Below are 27,756 nucleotides of genomic sequence, written 5' to 3'. Positions count from 1 at the left end.
ATTCTAAATTTGATATTTAAATTTTGATGATATTTGAATATATACATAGGAATAATAATTTTTTGTGAGTAAGCATTCTTATTGTTATTTTTTGGCTTAAAATTACTTCCTTCGAGCTAAAATTTTAGTCATCACTAATACTACACATTACTTCAATGTTATTTGTGATTGATTTTCTAAAAGGTACTAAAATGGATATAAATCAAATTTCATTTCACTTTTAATATGAATCCATTTCAATCACAAAACCATTTCAAACTCTTCATTTTATACTAAACCACACCCCGGTGACCCCGCTTGTCTCTATCTCTTTCTCAAAATTCTTCATTCTCTCTATGTATATCTCTTTCAACTTAATTTTCTCGTGCTGTGGTGGTGGGGTAAGGCGAGATGAGGAAGATAAAAAAAGGTGGCAATGGTGGTGACATTGGAATGAGTAGGCTAAGAAAGATGAATGGATGCGATGACGGTAATTGTGGAGTGGGCTAAGGGAGGTGAAAGGAGAGACAATGGTTGTAGGATGGGCGAATAGGATGAGATGGGTAAAAAAAAAAAAAAAAGTATAGTAGAGTCAGTGGCGAAGATAGAAAACTAAAACAGAAGGGGCATTTATTAATTAAAACTTTAATTTTTTTTCCATAACCAATAATAAGAAGATAATAATATTTTTGAATTAATATTAAGTACAAAAACTTATATAAATTATTACAAAAGTATTTCACATAAAATTTTACAATTAATTTCGAGTAAAGTCGAAAAGAAAGTATTATGTATAACTGGTATATCACGGAAATGTAAAAAAGTCATATATTTAAGTCTTAAAATAAATTATATAATGGTAAGATAAATTAAATTTTTACAACATTTGAGTAAAAATTTCATATAATAGTGATATTACATCATCATTGATATATGATATAGTAAAGTAATATATGAACGGTGAGCTCCACATGTAAATATAACTAATACTCTAGTAACTTTTACATATATATAATTAGATTAATTATATTTACATATCAATAATGATTTATATTACTTTTATATTGAGATTTTTTTATAAAATTTTCATATATAAAAATATAATTTGTTGTAGTCTTTCATTTTCAATAAAACAATCACTATTGTTCTCATAAATTTAAAAATGACATTGTCATTTTATTCTAAATATTATTTTTATTTAAGATTTTATTTATATACATACGTTAAAAAAAATGTAAATCCAAAATCCAAGGAGCACATAACCCCCTCTGCCCCATGTAGCTCCGCCAGTATGTAGAGTAAAAAAAGTGAAGAGATGGCAGTGATGTCCAAGATCATGTGATAGTTGTGGTGGCAAAACAATAAGTGATGTGTTTGATAGTTGTAGTAGTAATGAGTTGTTAAATTGGTTGGTAACTATGGATATTTTAGGTTTTTACATTAACTTATAAGAGAATGAGAAGAGGTAATTGTAAATTGCGATTTTGGTAATTGGAGATAATGTTGGCTATGGAAAGTAAAGAAAATGGTTAGTTTTGGGTAGTAAGAGGAAGCAAAAGATGAAGAGAGGAATCAAAAGGAAAAAATAAGACTAATCAATTAAATTTAAATTTCATGTTGTAAAATCATAATTTTAAGAGTGAGAATATTAGATAAATTTTAAATTTCTATTAGACTTCTTGTTATGCAAGCTCTATTATGGGAAGTCAATATATGCCTCGTTTAACAATATGTTATTTTAATAATTTTTTAATTTTTTATAAAAAATATAAAAAAATAAAGAAAATAATGTGATAATTTATAATGCCTTTTTAACTAGGGTTTGTAGTGTCTTAAATAAGTGTATTTTTTATCTTTTTAGACTAAAAAATTGAGAAAAAAAACATAGATGTTTGGGTTAACTTTTTAACTTTTTATGGAAAAATGTGTATTAAAAAATTGTATAAATTAGTGTGTAAGAAAAAATTAAGATTGGGAGTTATGCAGCCGCAATTTTTAACTTTTGGTAAATAGTGATAACTTTTTAACTTTTTAAATAATTTTTTGACTTTTTAATTTTTTTTTATGTTGTCAAACTTGGCCTAAAATATATAATTCCCAAACAAAGCCATAATTTCATTAAACTAAAAGAGGTGCTGTAATAAATCAATTACTTTCAAAAGAAGCCCAAATAATTTATCCTGCTTTTTTATTTAGTAAAAAAACAAAATACAAAAATAAAGGGAAGAATAAAATAATAATGGTCCAGACAAGCTCAAGCTCCCAAAAGATACTAACGTGATTAAACAAAGATTATTAATCGGGATCGTCAAAAGACATTAAAATATTTTTTACGTATTAAAATAATGTGGCGGACATTGGGCAATATATATAACCCCGGGAACACAAACTGTTAAATGGCAGAACGTTAACGCCGTTAACTCCGCCGCATTGACGTCATCCAAACGCCGTTTCTTCATAACGGGAAAACCCAACGCTAAAAAAAGAAACAATAATATGAAATCCAAACTCACTATTTAAATTTAAGAATATGGAAGTGATATAATTGATTAATAATTAAAAAAAATTATAATATTATTTTTAATATTTTAATTGATTATTACATCGTTAAATTTAAAAATTAAATTAAATTTTTTACTTTAAATAGCAATACCCAGGCCTCGTTTGGCAAGAGGTTATTTTAGCCAATTAGCCAAAAAGTTATTAAATTAGCCAAAAAGCCAACAACTCATACCAAAAAGTCAAAGATTCTCTTTTCTCTCTACTTTTTGCACATCTTTTCGTAATTAGTCAAAAAGTCATCCCAAACATACAAGTTTTTTTTACCTACCTTTTTAGCCAAATAGCCAAAAAGTTACTAAATTAGCATGTTCCCAAACGAGGCCTCAGAAAGAAAATTCGAATAAACGAAACCGAAAGTCTGTATAAAAAGATCTCTCGGCCGGCACACCCACAGAGCGATAGAGAGAGAGAGAGTCACAGAGAGTCCAATCTCATCGTTCGCTGCGGTGTTCGTTTTCATATATATATATATATATGCGCAAATATCTAGAGAGAGAGAAACTGTGAGAAATTGGAGGAAATTGTGCAACATTTGGTTCTGTGAGAAGCAGTAGATCCCACTGGACCTACCTACCGTGTATGTGGATCGCTTCCTTTTGTTTTGTTTTTTTTAACTTTGGAATTCAAGTTTTCTGAGGTGTTTGAGAGCTGAATTGTGAAAAAGTTGGTCGAAATTCAGATCAAAGGTATTAAGCTTTTAGATCGCTCTCTCTTTTTTTTAATTATATGCATCTTAGAATTTTTGTTTCTGAGATTTTTATGTGAAGCTTGAGTTGAATTATGGATTTGAATTTTATACCTATGTATAATTTGATATGTTCAATATTTTTTGAAAATTTTGCTGAAATCTGAGTTTACGAAGTTGTATTGTAGGTGATAATTCTGCAAGCAGAGAAGATTTTCTAGCTGAATTGCTCGTGTTCGGATTTTCTCGGAAATCACGGGGATTAAATTTTAATTTTCTCGGGAACATTGATAAACACCTGCATGAATCCACAATTCGGCTCCGTAACTGAAGAATCTGAAGTGAATTGGGAAAAGAATTTCGGTTTTTGGATAGAGAGAGAGTGAATGCGCCTCCGATCTTCAGTCGGAGGCTGAAACTTCTCTCAGAAGCTTCCTCTTTCCTTCTTCATATCGCGGATCTGAGCAACATCGGAGTAATTTGATTCTAGAAACCTGATAATTTTCGTTTTTGAATTCTGAAATTCAAAGCTTGGATTGGAGGTGCCGATTCTCTGGAGTCCTGTTTTCCGAGAATTCAAACGGCTTTGTAGGAAAATTTCCATCTGCGGATGGAGCTTCCTCAACCCCGTCCCTTTGGAGCCGAAGGTAATTCACAGACACATAACGATATATACAGTTCAGATTAGAAAAGATACAAAGGAAAATTTGTCACATGTCTGTTTGAGCTGGTTGCCTTTTTTTCTTTTCTTTTCTTTTCTTTTCTTTTCTTTTGCAGGAAGAAAATCAACACACGACTTTCTTTCACTGTATTCACCTGTCCAAGATCCAAAACCTTCTCAAGGTAAACACGATTTTTATTTATTCATTTTAGATTTGCCAAGAAAAAAAAGTAGAAAGCAATTTGTTGATTTTTGTGTTCGGAAATGATTTGCAAATAGATAGTTTTTTTTTTTTTTTTTGTGTCAATCATATTTTGGAAATTATGAGAATAATTATGAGTGTTTTAATTAAAAATAAAAAAATTACAAAAGAAATCACACAAATCTATATGAAAATTGTGGGCAAAATTTTTGCTTGTATATTATTCTTTACTTGTGTTCGTTTGCGTGTGTGCATGTGCTTTGTTTTTTTAGAAAAATATTATGCAATTTAAAAAGCATTTTAAAATGAAACATGTAAATCAAATCAATTTTAAATGTGACTCACATCATATTAAATTTAAATTTAAATTGTATATTTCATTTTTTTAATATACTTTTTGTGGGTGTGTAGTTTTTTTTGGGGGGGGATAAATTATCATTATATCCTATTTTTGAAATTTATTTTCCATTAAGTCATATTAATAAATTTATGATAAATTTATCAGTCTTTCTTATTTTTATAAATAAATAATGATAAATTTATCAATTAAGGCCTATTGATAAATAAGTGTAATTAATAAAATTGATTAGTAAGTTCTCTTTTTTTGGGGATAGATCTGAGTTGTGAGCTATGAGAAATGAGGATTTTGTATAAGAAAATTTAGATTAAAAAAATGCTACAAGTATACAACAATATTATTTTTGTAAATAAAATTAATTTTCTATACTACTTTTATTTTAAAGTAAAAAATTCACATTAACTCATTATTATGTATGAAAATGTGATATAAATTTTTTTTATTCTTTTATCATTACTATTTTGTATATAACAAGACTTATCATAGAAAGAATTCAAACTTCCAATTGGTTGTATGCATGTGCTGTTTTAATGGTCTTTTGAGTTTGAGTTCGATTTTAATTTTGTGATGTATATTTGGAAGGTGTGGAAAATATCTACACCAACGAGATGAGTTTTTTGGGTTTGTGTTGCCAAATGTAAATGTTGGTATTGGAATTGGTATATGAAAACGTAGGCTTATACCCGTGACCCCATTTGAATCATATGGATCTGGGCCATGTGTTTGGGTGGGCCATGACTTGGATAGGCTGACATCGCCAAATCCAAAAAGGGTGGGGGTTGGGGTTTAGGCATCAGGGGAGTGGAGTGGAGTGGGACTCAGTCATTAAGATATTATTTAAATTTTTTATTAAATTTAAATTTGATGGAAATATATATATTTTTTATTTTAACAGTTACATTAAATAAGTATCAAATTGAAATTTTTATTTTTCTTTTATCAAATTAAAGATTAATATTTCTTTCAACAAATCATTATTTATTGTTGTTATCGGATTGTCTCCCAAATGACCGTAAGACAAAAATTTATAAAAAATTTATACTGGCTTGTTGACTGGCCGATTATTCGTTCAATCGACAAGTGATTTGATAAAAATTCAAAACTCTCCGTTGCAATACTTGATATCAAATTTTTTTTTACTCACATTTAGTAAAAAAATTAATGTATAGTTGGAGATCCTCTAAAACACAGCAGTGACATAATTAATAACAATAATGCTAGAGGGTGACAATTTTTGTGGTCACAATAGCTCAAAACTATCAAAACGACGTCGTTTTGGGTGCAAAACATACCAAAACGACGTCATTTTGACAATTTTAAACCATTATAACCACAAAAATTATGATCCTCAAATATTTTCCAATTAATAAACGTCGTAATCATTATCATGATCACCATCAGCAGAAGGCCCTATGCAGGGGCATGGTATTCAGACTTATCAAAAAGCAATAGTTCATGTTACTGTAGAGGCACGCGATGCATGAGATAATTTAGTGCAGAGTACCTGTTGTTCCTCTGCTGTGATCTGCTTTGGAAAGAGAGAGAAAGAGGTTAGGGTTCCTCTGCTGTGATCTGCTTTGGAAAGAGAGAGAAAGAGGTTAGGGTTGGGTTGGGTTGGGTTGGGGGGGGGGGGGGGGAGGAGAGAGAGAGTTCTCCGTTGTCGCTTTCTTCCTGCATAAACATTTTCCTTCCACGGGTGGATCCACTGTTCCTGTCAGTCCAAATTTAGCAATTTTTTAGCAATTTTGTAAGTAATAAAAATATACTTTTTTTTTTATTTTTTTAAGGAAAATTTGTTTACTTCTGTTTTCAAAGGGACCTAGCTTCTGTTAAAAAGTTTTAAAGACTTTTATGACAAAATAAATTTTTAATTTTATTAATTTAAATTTTGAACATTTGATTTATTTTTAATTTGAATTACTTGTCTATTTTCATTAACAAAAAAAGAGAATGGGTATTTTCATTAAACTTAATGAAAATGAATATTTTAGACATTTTATAATACTATTGTTTCGTTGGTTGAAGTTAACAAAAATAAGCAAATGATTTTGATTAAAAAAAACAAAAAAAAACATGATTCAAATTGATAAAAGTAAGAACTTAAGATATTTTGTTAGAATAGTCTATAGTGGTCTTTTTTTTTTTTTAATCACATTGTCCTGGAAGAAAGATTTTGTTGGTTATTGATTTATCTGAAAATCCTCTTCAAATGATTTTTCTTAAATTATTGGAATTTTTTTTTTCCAAAATATTGAGATTCACTTTTAAGTCATTTTTTTTGAGCTAATTCTTATTAGGTTTGAAAACGGATAAACTTTACAAAAAAAATGTTTTGATATGATCGGAACAGTATGTGTGGTTGATAATAATTACAGTAACGTTATGTTTGATTAGGAAATTTAAGAAGGGATTTAAAATATATATATATATATATGTGTGAAATTATATAAAATGTATATATATTTTATTTACATTTCACTTATTTTTTCATTTTTTCTTTTCCCTTTCTAAATCATTTTCCAAATCACTTAATCAAATACAAGTAGTTTTGGTGTACTAACATATTGTCTGTATGGTACTATATACAGAATTGAAGAATAGAAAAAAATATAAAATTACGTTTAGATCATATATTGTTTGTGGTAGTCTTAAATTTTGTTTACATGTCTCTCACATTTGTAATTTTTAATTTTTATTTAAATTTATACTTTAAACACAATCTACGTAAGACCTTTATTATATCTCACTTGCGTAACAAAGATGTGTCAAAGCATTGTCTCGCTCAATATTTTTTAGTGCACCATGTGAACCACGTAGTGGTCTGATCGTCTAATTTTCCATTTTTTCCCCTTCCACCTTCATCTATATAAGCAGGGGGTTACCTTAAAACTCATGACTTCCTGCAACCACTGGAAAGGTTAGGGAAAAACATTGCCAAGGAAGAAAATACAGTTGAGATCACTAAATTGGAGAAGCCTCTGCTGCCAGCTCCTCCTCCTCCTTCTTCAGGAGGCGAACACCTCCTCCCTGGTGGGATCGGGACTTACAGCATCAGTCACATTTCTTATTTTAATCAAAGGTTTCTCAAGCCAGAAGCTCCTACCATACTTACAGTGGCTGAGGCAAGTAGTACAGATCGAAACAACGATGAGAACTCCAACTGCAGTTCTTACACGGGAAGTGGGTTCACACTGTGGGAAGAATCTGTGGCTGCAGCTGTGACGAAGAAGGGAAAGACAGGGAAGGAGAATATTACTGGAGACAGACATGTTCCCAGAGGTAAAGTTTTAATATTAGTCTTCTTGTAATTGGCTTCTTCTTGAATCTTGATCATTTTATAACCCTGAAAGTCAAAATGATTCACCAACGCAAGAGCATGATTAATAACAACTGAATTCTCGAGAGGGAGAGTTTAAAATGTCTCATGGAAAATGGAGTAAGCGGTTGCGGTCGCCGTAACGGTGACGGAGGCACGGTTGCGGTTGCGGTTGCGGGGTGTAAAGGCCGTAGCATAACAGTTACGGTAATCAGAACCGTGAATTTTTTTATTTTTTGCACAATTTAAAAAAAACTTACCGATACGCATATTTTTTTTCCATGATCATATTTATTGGGTTTTAAATAAATATTGATCAATTTTTGTAAATTTTTAAGTATGATCCAATATATTTCATATTTTTAAATCACTATAAACTGAGTTTTTTACATTTTATTTTAATAATTAATGTCTTTATATTATATAAAAAATCAAGCACTAACTATTATATATAAGATAAATAATGACAAAAGTAAGAGAATAAATAAGAATCTAAATATATATATACATATTTTAACCAAGTCAAATAAATAATGACCACACTTAATATTATTATCAAACAATATATAGATAGACACATACAAACAAAATAGTTGAGTGATAGTAGCTAAATAGAATAGTATAGGTATTACAGTTTCAACAAATCAATAATATGTTCTTCATCTTCCCTCTTTCTCTCTATCTCTTGCTCCTCCATCTTCTCTCTTTATCTTCCCTCTTCTCCCATTTTCAGTTTTTTTTTTTGTGTTTTTTCAAAAGAAGTAATTTGGAACCGTTACGTAATGGTGCGTAACAGGCCATTACAGCTGTTAAGACACCATTATAACCGCTACGACAGTCGCTACGATCGCCACATTTGTGAATCTCAGTCACACTGCAAAAGTGGCCATAACGTATAGCGGTAACTACCACAACCGTTACGCAACAGCGTTACGTAACAGTTGCGACCGCTTTTTAATATCGTGCCTTTAATATTTTTCGTTCTTGTGGGCATCTTTTTACGTGCATGTAGGTTATTTACCTCAATGAATTTCAATATATATATATAGTTGTTTTTCTAGGCGATCTCAAAATAACGAGTCAAAGTTCAAATAGTCACATTCTTTATAAAGCATATAAGCTTATGGAACTATGTAATAGTTTGTTTAAGTTTAGCTCCAAAAATTTATGAGTGTGTTTAGTTTCAATTTTTTGAAAATTGAGTATTTTGTTTTTTTTTTTAATGAATAGTTTTAAAATTTAAAGTAATTTTTTTTTAGATGCACTTTACTTAAATATATTTAAAAAGTAAAATATTTATATATTTAAAAAAATCAATAAATATACAAGAATACGAAAAATATATTAAATTTTTGTATTTTTTTAATATATTTTTTGTATTTAATGAATTTTCTAAAGATTTTTTCGCAAATATGATATTTTTAAGTATATTTATGTTAGGTGTATCTAAAAATTAAAAAACATTACTTAGAATATTAAAAAATTTCAATAAAAATAAAAAAAATCAAAAAACAAAAAATTTCAATTTTCTGAAATGTGAATTCTAAAATCCAAACCAAACAAGCTGAGTACGTTGTAACTGCACTCAAGTTTGACCTAACGAGTTATCTTGATTGAATTTTAAACAACTTGATTAAGGCCTATTTTGGGAACTTAGATATAAACTGCTTTTTGACTTATATCCAAGTTTTTGTTTGACTTATTTACAAAATCACTTGGCAAGATGAAAAAAAAAAGTTATTTTTTTGGCTTTTTTTAATATTATTAGTTTATGGTGTTACATTATTAGGCGAATAGATAAATTGATCATATTATCCCATGCAATTTTGTGAAATTATAATTTTACCATTACAATATGGTATTTTGATGTCACATTAAAGGAGGGTATTTTGGTAATTTTAAAAGTGGACTTATTTTCAACTTCCAAATAATTTTTTGCTCAAAAAACTTGCTTTTTGCTTTTTAGAAAAAGGCCAAAAAATATCTTATATCCTTATTCTCAAAATAGGCCTAAGATTTGATCTAGAATAGTTTGATTTATTTTTCCGTCCTACTTTGACTTTTTATGAAAAATATAAAATATAAGTTAAGTTTAAAGTGATAATATAAATAAATGATATCATCCAAATGAAATGATTGTGACTTAAATACGATAATATACTGAAATAGTATGTATTATTTTAGCACATGCCAAACAGTGTTTCATTTGGGAACAGACTATTTTAATAATTTTCAATTAACTTAGACCTCGTTTGGGAATAAACTATTTTAATAATTTTTTAGTTTTTTGCAAAACAATGTACAGAAAAATAGAGAATGATATGACAATTTATAGTAATTTTTTTTATTTTTTAACTAAAATGTATAATTGACAAACGAGAATTTATTTATTTAAAAGAAATGTTAAGTGAACACAAGCAGATTTCCTGAGCATACGGGCCACATTTAAAGTATATTTCAATATGAATTTTTCTTGTTTTTAATTCTGTGCATTTAATATTAGTGTTATATTATTTAAAAAAAAATTAATATTGGTTCTTTAAAATTTTTAATTTGTTTCGACTAAAATTGGGAAATTTTAATTTTAATTTTAATTTTTTTAATATTTGGCTCTACTAAACAAAAACCTTCTTGACTCCACGTTTGAGCGTAAAAATTCAATTTATTAGTGATTTGACCTTATTATTGATACTTAATAAGGTAATTGACCAATAAATCTTGTTTTGTAAACTTGTAATTCATAAGATTCTAAATATTTTTTTGGTGACTGAATAGTCCCTTAAATTATTTATTGATTTTTTTGCCATTAAGATTCTAAATATTTTTTTGGTGACTGAATAGTCCCTTAAATTATTTATTGATTTTTTTGCCATTATTAGTACGCATAATGCTTTGTAGCTCGAAATCGAGCGGCTCCAATGGCCCGAAAAATCTGAGTTATATTCTCTCTCCAAACCAAACCATTCCGCTGAAATCCTCTCATCCCTCTCATAAATCTCCCTCTCTGAGCTCTGTTAAGCCTCTCTCTCTACTCATATAGTAACAAAGCCGAACGACAAGCGACGACGAACAGATGAACAAGAAGTTTAATTTTCTGAACAACAGATGAACAACAAGTTTAATTTTCTAAACAACAGATGAACAATAAGTCCAATTTTTTGGACAACAGTTGAACAAGTTCAGCATTTTTTGTTCTTTGAAATTAGTTTATCTTCTTTGATTGATATTATGGAAATTTCAAACACGAAGAATGAAATTAGTTCATCTTGTTGATTGCAACAAAGCATGAATTTCAGAACATGAACTTAGTATATAAATTTTCCAAAACAATCCAATCTGAAACCAAATTTCAATCACATGAAATTAGTATATAAATTTTCCAAAACACCCAATCTGCAACCAATTTTCAATCACGTAAAATTAGTATATAAATTTTCCAAGACACCTCTGAAACCAAATTTCAATCACATGAAATTAGTATCTAAATTTTCAAAACACCCAATCTGAAACCAAATTTCTATCACCCAATCTGAAACCCTAAATAAAAAATAAAACCAACTAAAAATCAATCCAATAGTTGCAATCACACCCACCAGCAGCAACACCGGCAGCAGCCTCGCGCCAGACATAGCAGCAGCGGTAGCGGACGCCTCCTGGTCATCGTTACCCAGTCGATGCTCTTCTCCTCTCACTGTTTAGAGGTTAGTCAGTCTCCTCTCACTCAGTTAGGTTTTATTTCTTGGCAATCCCGTTTGACAAAACTCTTTTGAGTTGTAATTTTATTTGCATTTTTATTTCAGTGAGGCTATGAGTTGTTTAGATGCGAATTCAACCTGAATTGTGCCTTTCAGAGAAGTTTGTGATGCTAATGTTTTAAAGATTGCCACTTCGCTGATTATGAAGGGGATCGAGCTGCCCGGTCAGCTCGCGGGGTCTAGGGGGCAGCGCCCCTTGGCGGGTCCGGGGCAGCGCCCAGGCAAGGTCGAGGGGCAGCGCCCCCGAAGCAAAATGCAAAAATACATTCCAAGTTGCCTGTCCGCTCGAGCAGACATTACCCCGCTTGAGCGGAGAATCCTTAGTTCCAGCAGTTTTGGTCGCCTAAAAAAGTACTAAGATGTGTGATTTCGCGCTCGAGCGGGTTCTCTAGCGCTCAAGCGGACCTCTGTTATATCATGCGCATATTTTGCTGAAGCCGCTCGAGCGGGTTGTTGGGCGCTCGAACGGACCGCACGAACACAGTTTTCCGGATTTCAATAAGGATTGGGTTTTCCTTCAAATCTAGGATTACTTTTGGTTTTCTGTAAGTAGTTGGTTTTCTCCCAAAACTAGACTACTCCTCAAGTCCTCCAGATCTTTTTTTTGGATTCTAAGGTTTATATCTGGGGATATTTTGCTAGTTTTCTTTGATGTTTTGATTGAGTATTCAACTCATGATTTAAAGAGTATACATCAAAGGATTATTTGTTTGTTCTACATAAAAGAGAGAGTTGTTCTTCGGTGGATTCTGAAGAATTCGAGCATGAAGCTTTGGTGGATTCCGGAGTGGCTCATCGTCAAGACAATTCTGAGATGAAGACGGGGTTGGAAGAGACACATAGAGGTTGGTTCAATTTGGGCGTGGATTTGCTAGGTGATTGAGAATATACATGTATAATTCCTTTATATATTCTTAGTGGATTGTTTTGTGGCTGTTGCCCGTGGTTTTTTATCACAATTGGAGGTGTCCAATTGTGATTTTTTCACGTAAAATCATTGTGTCGATTTGTCTTGATTGTTTGATTGGGATTGTTGTTTACTGCTTAAAATTGATACATAATCACAAATCAACATCTAGGAGATTTCTAGATTTTTCACACTCTTTAGAGGTTAGTCATCGTCTCCGTCTCCTTTCTCTCTACGCTCTGCTCTCTCTTTTTTTTCCTCTCCAAATGAAAGGTGTGGCTGAGCTGGGTATTACAGCATTATACGAGATGTGGGTGCACAAAGAATTAGAGGTGTACAAAAAATTGGGCCATTCGAGCCGTTGAAGTTTCGAGCTACAAAGCGGTACTGTACTAGTACAGTTGGGGGACATGTGACGTGGTTATGTGTGAGGAATGTGGTGGGATATATTTGTGTCATGTTGTTCGAAAAGCGCACTAGTAGCTTTTTAAAGTTTGGTTGTTTTTAGCACGCGCAAGACGTGAATTCCTTAGTAATTATTTTTTGGCGCGTGACGTGAAGACATGCAGTAATTCAATCAAATTGGCTCCGCCACGTTGAAGCGTCACATGTCACATTTAAAAAAAGTACACCAAGGAATTTTTAATTTTTTTAGAGTGTCACAACATACTCGTCACGTTATCACATTTGAAAAAAAGTATAGTTTTTATTTTTTTTTGAAGTGTCACATCATACCTACCATGTTGTCACATTTGGAAAAAAAGTATACTAAGGATAAGTAAAAATTTTAGAATGTCACATCATGTCTGTCACGTTGTCACCTTTAGAAAAAGTACACTAAAGAATTGTTAATTTTTTTAGAGTGTCACATTAATACTTGTCACATTTGGAATATCACACCATATTTGTCACACATTCCAAAAAAAAAAAAAAACTTTCCCAATTAACTAGTGAGGATATATCTGCTTAACTAAGAGCATCCACAATGGAGCTGTTAAGGAACGTGTTAGTGTCAGTTACTAATATTTTAACTATTGAATGCTCAAATGATGCTCCAATGGAGCTGTTAAGGGATGTGTTAGTGTCAGTTAATAGTGTCAGTTGTTAGTTTGTTTGTTAATTGCAACAAGACTTCTAGCCAGCGAAGGAGAGAGCTGCTAATTTATTTTTTGGTCTTACAGGTTGACCGGTCAACGGCAATTTTTTTTTTTTTTAACTTGTTGGGATTTTTTTTTTTGACTTAAAATTTAATTTTGGGCTTGAAATTTTTGATTAAACTAAATTATTTATTTATTTTATTTATTATATACACACACACACACACATATATATATATATATATATATTTAACACACTCTTTAACGCTTCCATTGCACCACCACTCACTCTCTAAAATTAACAAACTCTTAACACATCTTAACAAACATTTTTGGGCCCTACTTTTATTACTTTTTGTCATATAACACACCTTAATACACTTTTTCAGCCATCCCATTGTGGATGCCCTAATACCTATTCACGTTTGAAAAATGACTTGTTGGTCACACACTATACCTAAGGGAAATGTTTGGGACCCCCTTTGGGGATGACTCTCATACCCCCAAAGTGATCCTAACTCTCTATGTATGTGTGGGGTCCACATCATGAGTGAGGTCAACATTATGAGTGGTTCAGATTTGTAAGAGTCTTGTGGAGGTGGAGGTGGAGGTGGGGGTGAGGGTGGGGGTGGGGGTCTCAATCACCACTCCTACACCTAATAAGGACTCCTCAATCACCTATTTAAAACGTGGGACCAAATGGTACAGAAGTTTCTAAAATAGGATTTTCCAATAAATTTACTATTTAAATGTAACTATCATCATCTAATAATAAAATATCATATAAAATTAATAAAATTTACTGTTTAAATGTAACCATCATTGTTAACTTGATCATTAGATTGAAAATTTTCTTCCATCTGAGGGGTTTGGAGGTTTTCTTTGTTTAAAGATCAGTCGGAAATTCTAGGATATATACACACCTTTTGAAAAAAAAAGGTATTATATGCACTTTTATTTGTTATTTTTTTTTAATTATGATTAATTTTTTGCTTTAGTTATGATAATTTTTTTTTATTAATTATGACTCAATAAATATAAAATTAGGTCATTTTTTTCTTTAGCTATAAATTATATATGGTACACGTGTAACATTTTCCTTTGATTTAATGGAGAATGACATAACTTGATAGGTTTATAACCTAGTATATCATTCTTCTCATGTTACATATTGAGTAGGTTTATAACCTACTCAATAAATGAATGACATAACATTCATTTTCTCAGTCCAGGCAAAACAAAAGAAACAATTTGACTTATTTAAAAAATATATATTTTCCTTCAACCCAGATTAAAGGGAAAGAGACAAGACTCTCGTTTGGAAGATGTACCCCACAGAAATAATTACTTATAAGCAAAAGAAAAAATTTGACTTATTTAAAAAAATATATATTTCCTTCAGCCCGGATTAAAGGGGAAGAGACAAAAGACTCTCATTTGGAAGATGTACCCTACAGAAATAATTACTTATAGTATATAAAAAAAAAAATTATGATTTTAATAATTAAAATTTATAAACTTTCATCATTATTTTGAAAAAAAAAATTGATAGATTAGCCTATTTTGATAAATATATATATATATATATATATATATATAAATTTACTAAAACATGAGGTAGAATTGCATTTGATTACCTACTTTTGAAAAATGCAGGGAAATTTTACAGTACACCCTTTTGAAAAGATAATATCATATGTATTTTTAATTATGTTATTTTTTTAATTATGATTATTTTTTTAATTACGATTCATAAAATTTTTTATTATACGTCTTGTGGTGTTTGGTTATGATTTTTTTTTTAAATTATGACTAAAAAAATATAAAATTATATTATTATTTTTTTAATTATAACATGCAGTGTACATCTTTTAAGGAGTGTGGAAGTATTTGCTAGAAATTGTGAAAGTAGGTTATACCTTTTATATATATATATATATATATATATGAATAATGTTATATATACTAAATAGTGTATTAACTAGTACACCAATTAATGATGTGGCGTAATTTAAGAAATTTTTGAGATTTGTAATGTAATTAATGAGTAGGGTCAATAATAGTGTCATAACTAGTGTTGGTATATTAGTTAATATATTAATTGGTGCATGTTACACCACCGTGTATATATATATACATATATGAGAGTTTGTGTTATACTGTTTAGTGTAATTTTTATTTATAACTTATTAAATAAAAATAATTTAAAAAAATTAATTTTTCAAAAACTGAGTAAAGAATATTTTAAAACTTAAACACCCGCAGTCTTTCCCTGGAAATACCTTGGATAGCCTACTGACATTTTTTCCCGGTGATATGAATATTGCAGAAACAGGGGTTAAGATGGGCGGACGACAAGGAGGCCAATGGACGACGTCGTCAGAGCGGCCATCACAGTCATCTTCCAACAACACCACCACCACCACCAACCACCGCAACCCCACCACCATCTTCAGTTCACAGTCAGTCACTTTTTCTTTCCTTGTCTAACCCTTTTATTTCAATTTTCACAATTGCAAACTGATTTTTACAGGCCACAGAAGAATCGGAGTTTCATGGATATGTTAAAATCTGCTAAGGGTGCCCACGATGAGGACGATGACGATGACGATGAGTTTGTTCTCAAGAAAGAACCCTCTCCCCACCTCAAAAGTATCTCTCTCTCTCTCTCTCTCTCTCTGATATATACAATTATTGTTTCTTTTCTCCCCTGTTTTGATATTGCAGGAACTAAAGACTTAATATTTTTAACAGATGATTTGACAGTAACAGTGGCAGCTGAGGGTGGGAAGAGCACTGATCACAAGCCTAACACCCCACGATCAAAGCACTCTGCAACCGAGCAGCGTCGGAGGAGCAAAATCAATGACAGGCATGTTCAACCAAATCCCATTTCAATATCACGTATTGTATTTATAAAATTGTTTAGACTTAACGAGACACGGGTTGTATTAATTAGTGTGTTTGTTTAAGATGGGTTTAATATTTTCTTGTAAGAGGTTGGGTAATATTTTTGCGTGAAGAAGAATGATTCATGTAGTCGACCCATTTGATGGGACTTAAGGTTTGGTTTGGTTTGATTTATATGATACATAGGACTGTCCAATTTGGGCATGGAAGGGCTGCCTCTGCTACAAGATTGAATAATTGGTTTGTTATGAGATCTAGTGTCGGTGGGACTTTCCATCTCATATTTTCTTTTTTTGTAAATGAAAATAATTGCATGTGTATTATATGAGATTTTGGACTACTATCTGTATTTACATTGTAATGTACGTAAATTTAATTGACAAAATGTGGCATCAGTTGGCTGCAATTAGAATAGTTCTCCTTAATAAATTATTGTTGATCGAAAAAAAGAATGTAGAAATATTAGAAAGTTATCATTGTTGTTAAATTCTAGAATGTCGGTCATTTGAATGAATTATTGGAGCTTGTCCCTTAACTTCAACTCCTTAATGAATGTTCCAATGGGCAAAGCAAATAAAGAAACACATAATTTAGTATCTTTAGTTGCTAGTGGATCTGTTTTAGTTACTTGTCATGTGTTGTAATGCAGTTATGCCTTCAACATGCTGCAAACTCAAAACTCTTTATTTCTTTCTTTCTTTCAAAGAGAATGAAGATAAATATTTGAATGAGTAAACAAATTATAAAATTTTTCTGTGATGGGAGATTGGTAGTTGCCATTGTCTCAAGATATTGAAATTTGAAAGTTGTGATGCAGATTTCAGATGTTGAGAGAGCTCATCCCTCACAGTGACCAAAAGAGAGATAAAGCATCATTCTTACTAGAGGTACACAGATACCTTAAGATGTTATTTCTCCAGTTCTTCTCTTATAATGAAATAATCTTTAAACATAAAAATTTATTGAAGGAGAATTCGAATCCATATGCAGGTTATCGAGTACATTCAGTATTTGCAAGAGAAAGTGCATAAATATGAGGGGTCATACCAGGGATGGAACCAAGAACCACCAAAGTTGATGCCATGGGTAAATACTCTACTAGCGTTTTTTGCATTTTTGCAAATTTCCTTTGGCCTCAGTCTTCGGGAAAGGCAACATAAGCTTGTGTTATCAATTATGTAGCTGAAAGCGAGCAAAAGCCAGCAAAAGCCTTCCTTCTACCAACATGCATCAAATTATTGATATAATGTGCAGGCACGCACATGGCCTGTGATAGTAGATGTTTGGGGCTATGAATTAGACTGAGGAAATGTGGGCTTTATTGCATACATAGTGTGTAAATGTAATGCATAGCTAGTGGAGAACAATCTAGTACGTGTAGGCCATGTTTGTTTAGACAGATTGGATTGTAAGAAGGGATTGTCAAACCTATTAATTTTGTAATTTAAATAATTATTACGAACCTCGTCTTAGTCCTCCATTTTGTATCCTACCCCTCTCTAAGATTCAATAGTACTATGTCCAAATGGACTATTAGTCTAAATCCCAATTTTCCTAGCCAAACATCATATTGTGCATTTTGTTGGATTATTAATCCAATCCTAAGGCCATGTTTGTTCAAACCAACATGGCCGTAGTATCATATGCAAAATGCATATTTTCTGATTAATGACTCTTTGTCGTTTGTTTTAGCAGAGGAACAGTCACCAGCCTGCAGAAGTTTTCATGGATCAATCTCAAGCCACAAATAGTGGCTCTTGCCCAGCATTAATGTTTGCGGCAAAGTTTGATGAGGATAACATCATTGGCTCACCAACCAATCCCAGGAATGGACAGAATGCTGTAGAATCTGACATGAGCACTGTCACTACTGTGAAAGCAATTGATCACCACTCTGGATTAACAAATAAGGCAGTGCCCCTTCCTGTGCCTGTGCAGCCAAATATTTTCACTCCTAGTGGAAGTGGCACCGCAATGGCTCCAATTCCAGCTAGAGTGAAGTCTGATATCGAAAACTTGACATCTCAACCTCAATCCCAATTCTGGCAGGGCAGATCGTGCCCAACCGATTGTGCTGTTGCAAGCAATAAGCTAAAGGAACAGGAACTGACTATTGAAAGTGGTAGAATTAGCATCTCAAGTGTATATTCTCAAGGGTAAGTGTTCGGTTCATTTTTATTTGTTTAATTTGTGCACATTCTTGGGCCAACAATAAAAGAAGGGTATGAAGAAATTATGAGTTCGGTTCGGTTAACTATGACTGTTGTATATGTATTTAGGGTCCAATATGTTTCGTGATCTAAGTAGTGGCTTGAGCAATTAAAAGCGTGCCCTCTTTGTTCTTTTAATTCTTTGGTTCTGAAATCAGTTGTGCTGTGATTGTAGCACTATTGAAATCCTTTTCCCAGGATTGGATCCGAAATTTTGAACTGATAAGTTGGAAATTTGAACAGGTTGCTAAATACTTTGACACAAGCACTGCAGAGTTGTGGAGTAGATTTGTCACAAGCCAGCATCTCGGTTCAAATTGATCTTGGGAAGCGAGCAACTAGTAGATTGCCTGCCTCGACATCCACAGTTAAGGTACTTGGATTTGCTTTTTGAGATCGATTTTTATGTTTGTTGAACTTTAATTGCTAGGCTAATTGTCATCACATAGAACTATGTTAATTTAGAGCAATTTTCTTGTATCAGGATAATGACATTCACTCTAGCAATCCAGCGATGGCACGTTCTAGAGGTGCAACCAGTGGTGAGGAGTCCGATCAAGCCCTAAAGAGGCTCAAGAAAAGCTAGTACGACATTTTAATAATCTTCTTTTTTTCTTTCCTAATCTGATTTATTCATTTTTTTGGGATTCCCTTGTTCTTATTGGGTATATTATTGATGTATTTTCCTGGGTATACAAACTATTGAGATAAGAGAGACCAAGAAAGATCCATTGTACATGTAGTGTTTTTCCAGATTGTTAGGATGATGCACAGATTTTCCTGACAACCAAACATGTATTATTTATATTTCATTTGTTTGTCATTTTACTGGTGTAGACGCTTCCATTATGACGTTGAGAAGCTGCTTTTTTCATTCAAGGCTTCCATTAATGTGAAGTTTCCAAGTTCTTCCCAAACATTCTTCTCCTTGTTTGTTGGTTTTGTATTTTTATTTTATTTTTTATTTTTAATCTAGTAAAGGGTTGGTGTTACATTCATTATACATAGGATTATTTAATTGTCCGTCTCCTTCAACACTCACATTCCAAAAATTACACGATGGTATGTATGCGTTGTTGATGAGCCAAGAAACAAACTTGTTTAATGTAGTAAGAAATACATACCATGGCAGGATGGTTTTATTTTTGTATTGGTGCTTCATCTTTCACAGCTCACTCAGAAACCAACCAGTTAGCCCAGCTTAGTACAAGCTAAAGCCCAGTTTGATTTTTTATTTTTGGGTTTGTTATGGTGTTCAGACTTTTCATGCCGTAAAAGCCTATAGATCTGATCTTTGTCTTCAACATGATCCACCTATTGTTTGGGCCAGGCCTGGTCTCTAGATCTGCAAGCCAGATTCGGCCTGGCTTACAATTTTTAGGGTGGGTAATAGGAGAAGGGAAAGTTAAATCACACAGTAGTAAGACTCAAACATAGATATTTGACGATCAGTAAAAGGAAAATAGAAAAAGAAAAAGTCGTATCATGCAATATTAAGACTCGAACTTAAGCATCATACTTGGTACGGGAGCACCTTACTCATTGGGCGAATCCTTAGTCTTTGGATTACATGCTTGATCAGTGTGGAGTTGTGAATGATGTTTGGGAAAATAAAATAAATAATAATTGGCAAAGTAAGGGTTACTGTCTGCTCCTAAGTCCTCGAGCAATTGGACCAGCCCTAGGTCTCCCCTACCTCCTAGCAAAAGACATCATGGACAACTTATAGATTATAACTTAACAGATTATAAATTATGATTTTAATCAGAAGTTGTTAATCTGTTTGGTGTAACTGTTGTATTATAGATTTAAGTTGCTGAGTAGTGTTTGTTAAATAAACTGTAAAACATCTTTTTCAATTAATTTTTATTTTTTTGTTATTTACTATTTGTCTATATTTCTCATAAAAAATAATAATAATAATAATAATCTATAGTCCATTTGGATCTTTTTCTATTTTTAAAAAAATAAAAAATAAAAAAATTTAAGAGTATAACCATATATTAATATGTCCACTGCAGAAGCTGATAATCAGAAGCAAGGGGTAAGCAGCTTCTCAGAATCAGCTTTTTTGAGTTACAATAAGCTGTTAGAATCAGAAACTGTTTAAAATAAGTTTAACCAAACAGTTCAAAATAACTTTTTTAAAGCTAAAAGTTATAAGTTAGTTTTGAAAAACTGAAACAAACACCCCCAATGCTTAGCTTTTACATGAGAATTCACTCAAAAAGATGTTTGGTCCTTTGTCCAACCATTCTCAATGATATAGTTTAATATAATTTTTTTTAAATTAAAATTAAAATTAAATTATATGATTATGATATAATAAAAATTCATATGAGAAATGAAACAAAACATCCTTTTTTCCAAACAGACAATCATGTGTCGAGATCAATCAAGAATAATTAATCTCTCAACCTTCCTAATGGTAAAATGTAATAACAAAATTAGCAAAATGCTAAGATTTACAGATTAGTTGACTGTTCTTTGTGCTATTATAGACTGTAGTCATGAGGTTATAATAACAATTAATTTAAGCACATAAAAACTATATACTATATAAAATTAATAAAAGTAGGCATGGGATTATTGGGTGAAGGATTGATGTCATTCAACCATATTTAAATGGGATGTTCCCTGATTTCATCAAGGGATTGATGATAACTGAGCACCAAGTCAATTACATTTCTAAGATAAATATAAATAGTAACAACTACAATTTTACTTTACAAGCTAAGCTACATATATGATTTACCCTCTCACCAAAACATCAGTATCATCATATTCATTTCTTTGAACTAGCCGCCCTTGATAACTACACTGTAAAATAAATATATTACGGGTTAGTTATGTTATTTTATTTTATTTTTTTAATAAAAGTTACGAATGAGCAAAAATAAAAATCATTACGACATATTATAGTGTTATCAAATATTATAATTATGTTACATATATTATATTTAGGGTATATATAGTAATGATGTTTTTAAAATGGTTGAATTTCTTTTAAATTTAAATTTGAATATGACTATCATATTCAGTTCGTGCGACTCATCATGGGGTTCATTTTGATGATCTCAACCATTTATTTTGTAAGTTCTTTTGTACATATTATCTATGAAAAAAATTAAGCCAATCAAATAATCGTAACATTTTCGTTTTATTTCATTTATCTAAGAAAAATAAATGAACTATTTTAAAAAATGCATGTCGTTCAACTTTTTAGAAACAAATATAATAAAATGAAAATGTTACAATTATTGAATTGATCAAATTTTTTTTTTTTTTATAAATGATATATAAATTAAACTCTACAAAATAAACAATCTGAATCATTAAAATGGGATTCATAATAAACTCCAAAAATCCAAACATAACAATCATATTCAAATTTAAATATGAGAAAACTTAACCTTTTTTTAAAAAGAGAGTGGCTTCTCTCTGGTCCATATCGGCCTAGATAGTGTCGTGGATCTATTGCAGAATTCACATCAATGATATTATTAACACAAATATGATTTGATTAAGTGACTTTCGATATTCGATTAACATAAATTTATTTTTAAAATAACATATTCAACAAGACTTATACATCAAATAATTCAAATTATCGATATAGATTCAGTGATGAAGCCATCGAAATTCAACAATACCTTTCAATTAATTTCCCACCTAGAAAGAAGCCACTCCATTCAAAAAAGCAACTCCTAACAATTCCCAACATAGAATAATAGGTCATATGGGGATTGATTAACTATTAATCACTTGGTATTCGAGCGGTGACGTTAGTTTCAACATTTCACCATTATTTTTACTTTAAATGGTGCACCTTTTTAGCAAATGTCTACGCAATATTCCATTTTTTGGGGGGTGTCAGGTGATGGGGATGGTTCTTAGGAATCGTTTAACCCTAATTGGTGAGTATAATTTAATTGAAAAATAACCTAAGCCTTGTTGTGCACTTAATTGGTGAGTATAATTTAATTGAAAAATAACCTAAGCCTTGTTGTGCACTTGGTAAGGTCTAGGGGTTAAAATCTCATATCTCAAGTTTGAAACTTCTTGAATGAATTTTTAGAGCGTAGTGCAGTTGGTTAGGAAGCTAGCATCAAGTTGTTATTATCACAGCACTTGGTGTGAGTTCAATACTCCTCTACTGCGCGAGTCCTGACTTAAGCAAAACTAATCTTAGGAGATCGGAACAAGTTCTCAAATTATAATTTCTGACTCAAAATGTTAACTTGTCTTGGGAGGTCGGGATAAGTTTTCAGGTTATAGTCTCTGACTCATAATGGACAATAGGATATATTAGCGATCTCTGCAAAGAACGTTGCCTTGAACCTATAGGAGAGGAGGAAGATTTTTCTGTAATCAAAAATAAATAAATAAATAAATAAAATGAAAGATTTGTAAATTGGGTTTAGTTAAGGTTAGCTACATTTCTTTATGTTATTTATATCAATAATCAATTTATGAATGAGTGCTCTCAAACTAGTCGGTTTAGTTTTAAAGTTACATGCCTATGACTTTGTTTCTCAAGAAATTCATGCAATCAAAAATCTTGAATCTTTCAATGAGATAGCCTTTTCACCCGCTCAAAATGGGATCTATTTTAAACATATATGCCATGATTCCTCACTTCATTAGTTAATAAAATTAAAATTTATTTAACATTATTTATTAGATGTACTTTCATACATTATATTTAAATATTTTTAAGTTGATTAACAAATACCTTAAAAGTACTCATCAAGAAAATTTGAAAAAATTATAAATACACTCCTGAGATTTGTTTAAAATACAACTTCTCTCATATAATTTTAAAAATTATATCTCGCCTCTTAAAGTTTTAATTTCATAACAAATAGCTATTTTTGTTAATAAATCATCAAGTCAATTAACAATATATAATGATACATAAATTTATTTCGATTAATAATTTAGCTAATTTTATCATTGTATAGAATAGTAGCTAGAAATTGTATTTTTTTAGTTAATTTCTTAAAGAAAAAAAAAATTGGCAAAAGAGTATTTATAATTTTCAAAAATATAGGGATAATTTGTATTTTAAACAAACTTTAAGGGTTTTATTTTTGTAATTTACCCATAAGGTTTTTGTAAATTTATGCTATAAATTGACTGTGATTATCAATGAAAGTGGTGTTAATTATAATTTGAAATGATGATAAAATTGAAGTGGAGTCGCACTACAAGAATTTTCACAGCTAAGTTTTAGTTGCCGAAAGATTTCAGCGTCTAAATTATTCGGTCGTAGAAGTAGTCGTCGAAGAATTGTCGGTAAAGGTAATTAGCGACTAAAATTATTTTAGTTGCCAAATGTACTCAATTTCTGACTAAAATTTTGGTCGCCAAAAGGTTGGACATAAAATTAAATTAGTACATTTTCGGTGACCAAAACTTTGGTCGTCTAAAGTCCCACGTTTTTTGCTACTAAAATTTTAGTCGACAAAGAGTTTTTGTTTTGGCTACTAAATATTTAGTCACCTAAAGTCTCACATTTTTTGCTACTAAAATTTTAGTCGGCAAAGAGTTTTTGTTTTGGCTACTAAACATTTGGTCGCCTAAAGTCCCACATTTTTTGCTACTAAAATTTTAGTCGGCAAAGAGTTCTTATTTTGGCTACTAGCATCTCCAAGGGAATGATTAAAAAAGGCTTGTTAGGCATTTTAACCAATGTAATTTTAATTTTGAGCTCCAATGGGCTGGCTATTGGGCTAGTTCCTTTACCATCCTACTTTTTTGGTGGCTACAATTGAAGAGCCCTGGAGGCTCTCCAAACAAATATAAATATATATATCTTGGATTTTTATATATTTATGTCTTGGATTTGAGATTTTATATATGTATATGTGCATGTAGCAATTTTATATGTTCTTTCAATTATATTTGATGAATTACGGAATAACTTATTTTGTATTTTGTATTTTTTTTCTCATTCTACAGGTTTTGTATGTTTGTATGGGCAAATTTATTATTATTGCAAATTTATATTAGTAAAATATCAGCAATTAGTATTTTTTGTTTTAAAAATTAATTAAGTTAGTTTGAATTATTAGCTAAAATAAAGAGTGTGGTTGGAGAACACAATAACTAAAATAATTAAGTAAAATAAGTAGTGTATTTTTTTCGTATTTTAGCTAGTGAAAAGTAGAGAGTGTGGTTGGAGTTGCTTAAATATTTGGTCGCCTAAAGTTTCACATTTTTTGCTATTAAATTTTTAGTCGGCAAAAGTGTTTTTGCTCTTTAACTTTTGTTTTTAGCTACAGAATATTTTAGTCGCCAAATGTTTGATTTTCTTTTGGGTACAAAACTTTTAGTCGCCAAATATCTTTTTTTTTTTTTTGCTACAAAACTTTTCGCCGCCCAAACTATTTTCCCAATTTCTTTTTACTTACTAATTGTTTAATCGCTAAAAACATGATATTATGTTTTATCGCAAAATTATAATTTCTCCACAACCTGTCTATATTCCATACAACCTGTAATACGTATATAAACAAAATGATACATATACTATCAATCATTCCACAATCTGCATCCATATACAAAAAATAAATAACTTTAAATGTCAAAGTCCATACAAACCAATTATTATCCAAACTAAAATAATAATTCCATACAAAATATAGAATCATGCAAAAATCAAAGCTCTCCGTATATAAAAAAATGCATTTACTACCAAGCGAAATTACCATTTGGCATAGTACAAATTATCTTCATAATCTGTACCATGACAAAAGGTAATATATGTACCACGACAAAAGTTTTTCTATAGACCATGACAAAAGATCATATATATACGCCAACAAATGATCATATATGTAACCACGACAAAAATAATTTTGGCCGGTAAAAGAAGCGCAAAGTACAATGAGGGGGAGATGAACTAGTTACTATTTGGAATTTTTAAAAATAATTTTTTGAGTTTTCAATTTATATTTTTATATTTTTAGTAATTTTTAAAAATATTTTAATCAATTTTTTAAACTTTTTAAATCCGTTTAATCTTGATATATTAAAAAGTATAAAATTTATACAAAAATCTTTAAAAATTTATTGAATACAATAAAATACGAAAGTGTATTAAAATTTATTTTTTTTAATATTCTTTTTATTTGTTGAATTTTTTTAAAAAAAATTCACAGATATTATATTTTTTAAGCATATTTAGATAAAGTGTATCTAAAAAATAAATATTTATAAAATTCACTAAAAATATATATATATATATATATATATAATCAATTTGTAGTACAGGCAACAAAAACAAAATTCAACCAAATGGCCAACGATTAAAAAAAGAGGACATCAAGATGATGAAGAGTTTTTTTTGTTTTTTTGCTGAGTAGGATAAGAGTTGTTAAAAAAATAAAATTAAATAAATAAATAAATTATTTATAAGATAAGGAAAAATATCTATATATACAATAATGCTATATGTAAACTATAAAAGTATACAAATAAATTCCTTAATTATAAAAATGTATCAATTGAACCCCCTAATAGAAAGGGTCAAAATGAAACATATCAATAGTTTAGGGGATTTATTTATATATTTGTATAGTTTAGGGGCAAAGTAATACTTTTCAATAATTTAAGAGGTCTATTTATATGTTTGTATATTTTAAGGAATCAAAATAATAATTTTTTTATAGTTTAAGAGATCTGTTTGTAAATACTTACTTAAAAAAAAATGAGTCAAAGATTATTGCGCGCGCGCGCGCGCACACATATATATATATATAAAACTTACCCTAAACAAATCTGTATAAATATGACCCACCATTCTCTAATATTCAACCACGCTTGGAAGTGTTGATTTCAGTGGAAAAGTTAGAAAAAATATTAGAAAGTTTAAAAAATTTATGTGTTTGGTTCTGTATTTGGTTCTTTGTGTGCGTATCATTACTGTTATTTTTTTGTACCTCACATTTTAGTCAAAAAGTTACTAAAAAAATCATTTCCCAAATGGGTCTTATATAAGCATGACTCTTCTAAAGGTTTAATCCTAAGGAGAGATCATAAGTTCAATTCTCCCCAAAGAGAGTTGAATTAAGAGAAAAACACAAGAATGGGGAGATGAACTCTTATAAATGTCAATCAACCTAATAAAATTATCTTACGATAGAAACTCCTATATAAAAGAAAACAAGTGAAACAAAATAAAAAATAAATTATATTGACCTTTTTGAGATTAAAATAATAATAAAAAATCTACAAATTTAACATAATTATATTGAGGGCTTTTTTTCAATAAGTTAAACCAAATGAAATTAATGCAAAAATTAGAGTGAATAAGAAGGAATCTTTAACTTCTTCTTTTTCATATGAGTTGAAATTCTTTTAAGTTTTTGACTTTTTGAATGATTTTGACAATTGTTTTTACTAAAATAGTCCGTTGTCAAGCGGATTCTAACTTCCAAGTTTATTTTTTTAAAAAGTGGATTCTAACTTCTAAGTATATTTTTTAAAACAAATTATTTATTTTTAAATAAATAAATATAATAAGAATAAAATCAACTATTTAAACCACTAGAATAAGATTTGTGATGAGCTCTGTGGGCTTAATTGCACATTCAATCCACATGAAAATGGATTCCACATAAGCTTGTTTCATGTGAATATAATTGATTTTTTTAATAGGAAATATAAAAAATAAAAATAAAAAGTTTGTTTAACCTTTATCCCATAAATTATTATTATTATTATTTTCACCCTTAAGTTATCACTTTCATTTATTTATTTATTAAAATTTTTTATGTCAACTTATGTGGTACAATTGATGACAACTATCTAAGGTGTTGTTTGGCCAGTTGGTTTGTGGCTAAAATAGTCACAAAAGACAAAATAGACTATTTTAGTCACAACAAACAAAACATTACATCCAACCCATAATCATTATACTTTTCTCTCCAAAAAAAAACAAAAAAAGTCAAAAAGCCCTTCCCAAACCAAGCTTTTTAGCCCAGATTAAAACAGCTAAAAAAAGACAAAAAACCAACCCACTTCCCAAACGAAGGCTAAATTAATAACTTTTAAAGCTTAATTTTATGAACAAAAAAGTCCTTGTAAAATTTGAACAATACTTAAATG

At 30.4% G+C, this 27,756-nt stretch overlaps 1 protein-coding gene across 6 annotated transcripts; it reads left to right on the top strand.

Moving 5' to 3' along the window:
• Positions 1-2,879: 2,879 nt before the first annotated feature.
• On the top strand, positions 2,880-19,559 carry LOC114320559 (transcription factor BIM2). 6 transcript variants are annotated; one of them, XM_082909493.1, is made up of 12 exons: positions 2,880-3,118; positions 3,415-3,873; positions 4,004-4,069; positions 7,322-7,726; positions 15,852-15,984; positions 16,056-16,174; positions 16,277-16,394; positions 17,250-17,319; positions 17,423-17,518; positions 18,128-18,588; positions 18,886-19,015; positions 19,127-19,559. In XM_082909493.1, the coding sequence occupies exons 2-12, from the start codon at positions 3,837-3,839 to the stop codon at positions 19,226-19,228; spliced, it is 1,737 nt and encodes a 578-aa protein (XP_082765619.1). In that variant the 5' UTR covers positions 2,880-3,118; positions 3,415-3,836; the 3' UTR covers positions 19,229-19,559. The 6 variants fall into 6 exon arrangements, with proteins under 6 accessions (XP_082765619.1, XP_082765616.1, XP_028123434.2 ...); XM_082909490.1 differs by having other exon boundaries at positions 18,125-18,588; XM_028267633.2 differs by having other exon boundaries at positions 2,880-3,227.
• The last annotated feature ends 8,197 nt before the right edge of the window (positions 19,560-27,756 follow it).

The sequence above is a fragment of the Camellia sinensis genome, chromosome 15, assembly GCF_055761805.1.
Source record: "Camellia sinensis isolate YWXY chromosome 15, ASM5576180v1, whole genome shotgun sequence".
In the NCBI taxonomy this organism is placed as follows: Eukaryota; Viridiplantae; Streptophyta; class Magnoliopsida; order Ericales; family Theaceae; genus Camellia; species Camellia sinensis.
Note: the sequence above shows the minus strand (reverse complement) of the source record. Positions and strands in the feature narration are given on the sequence as shown.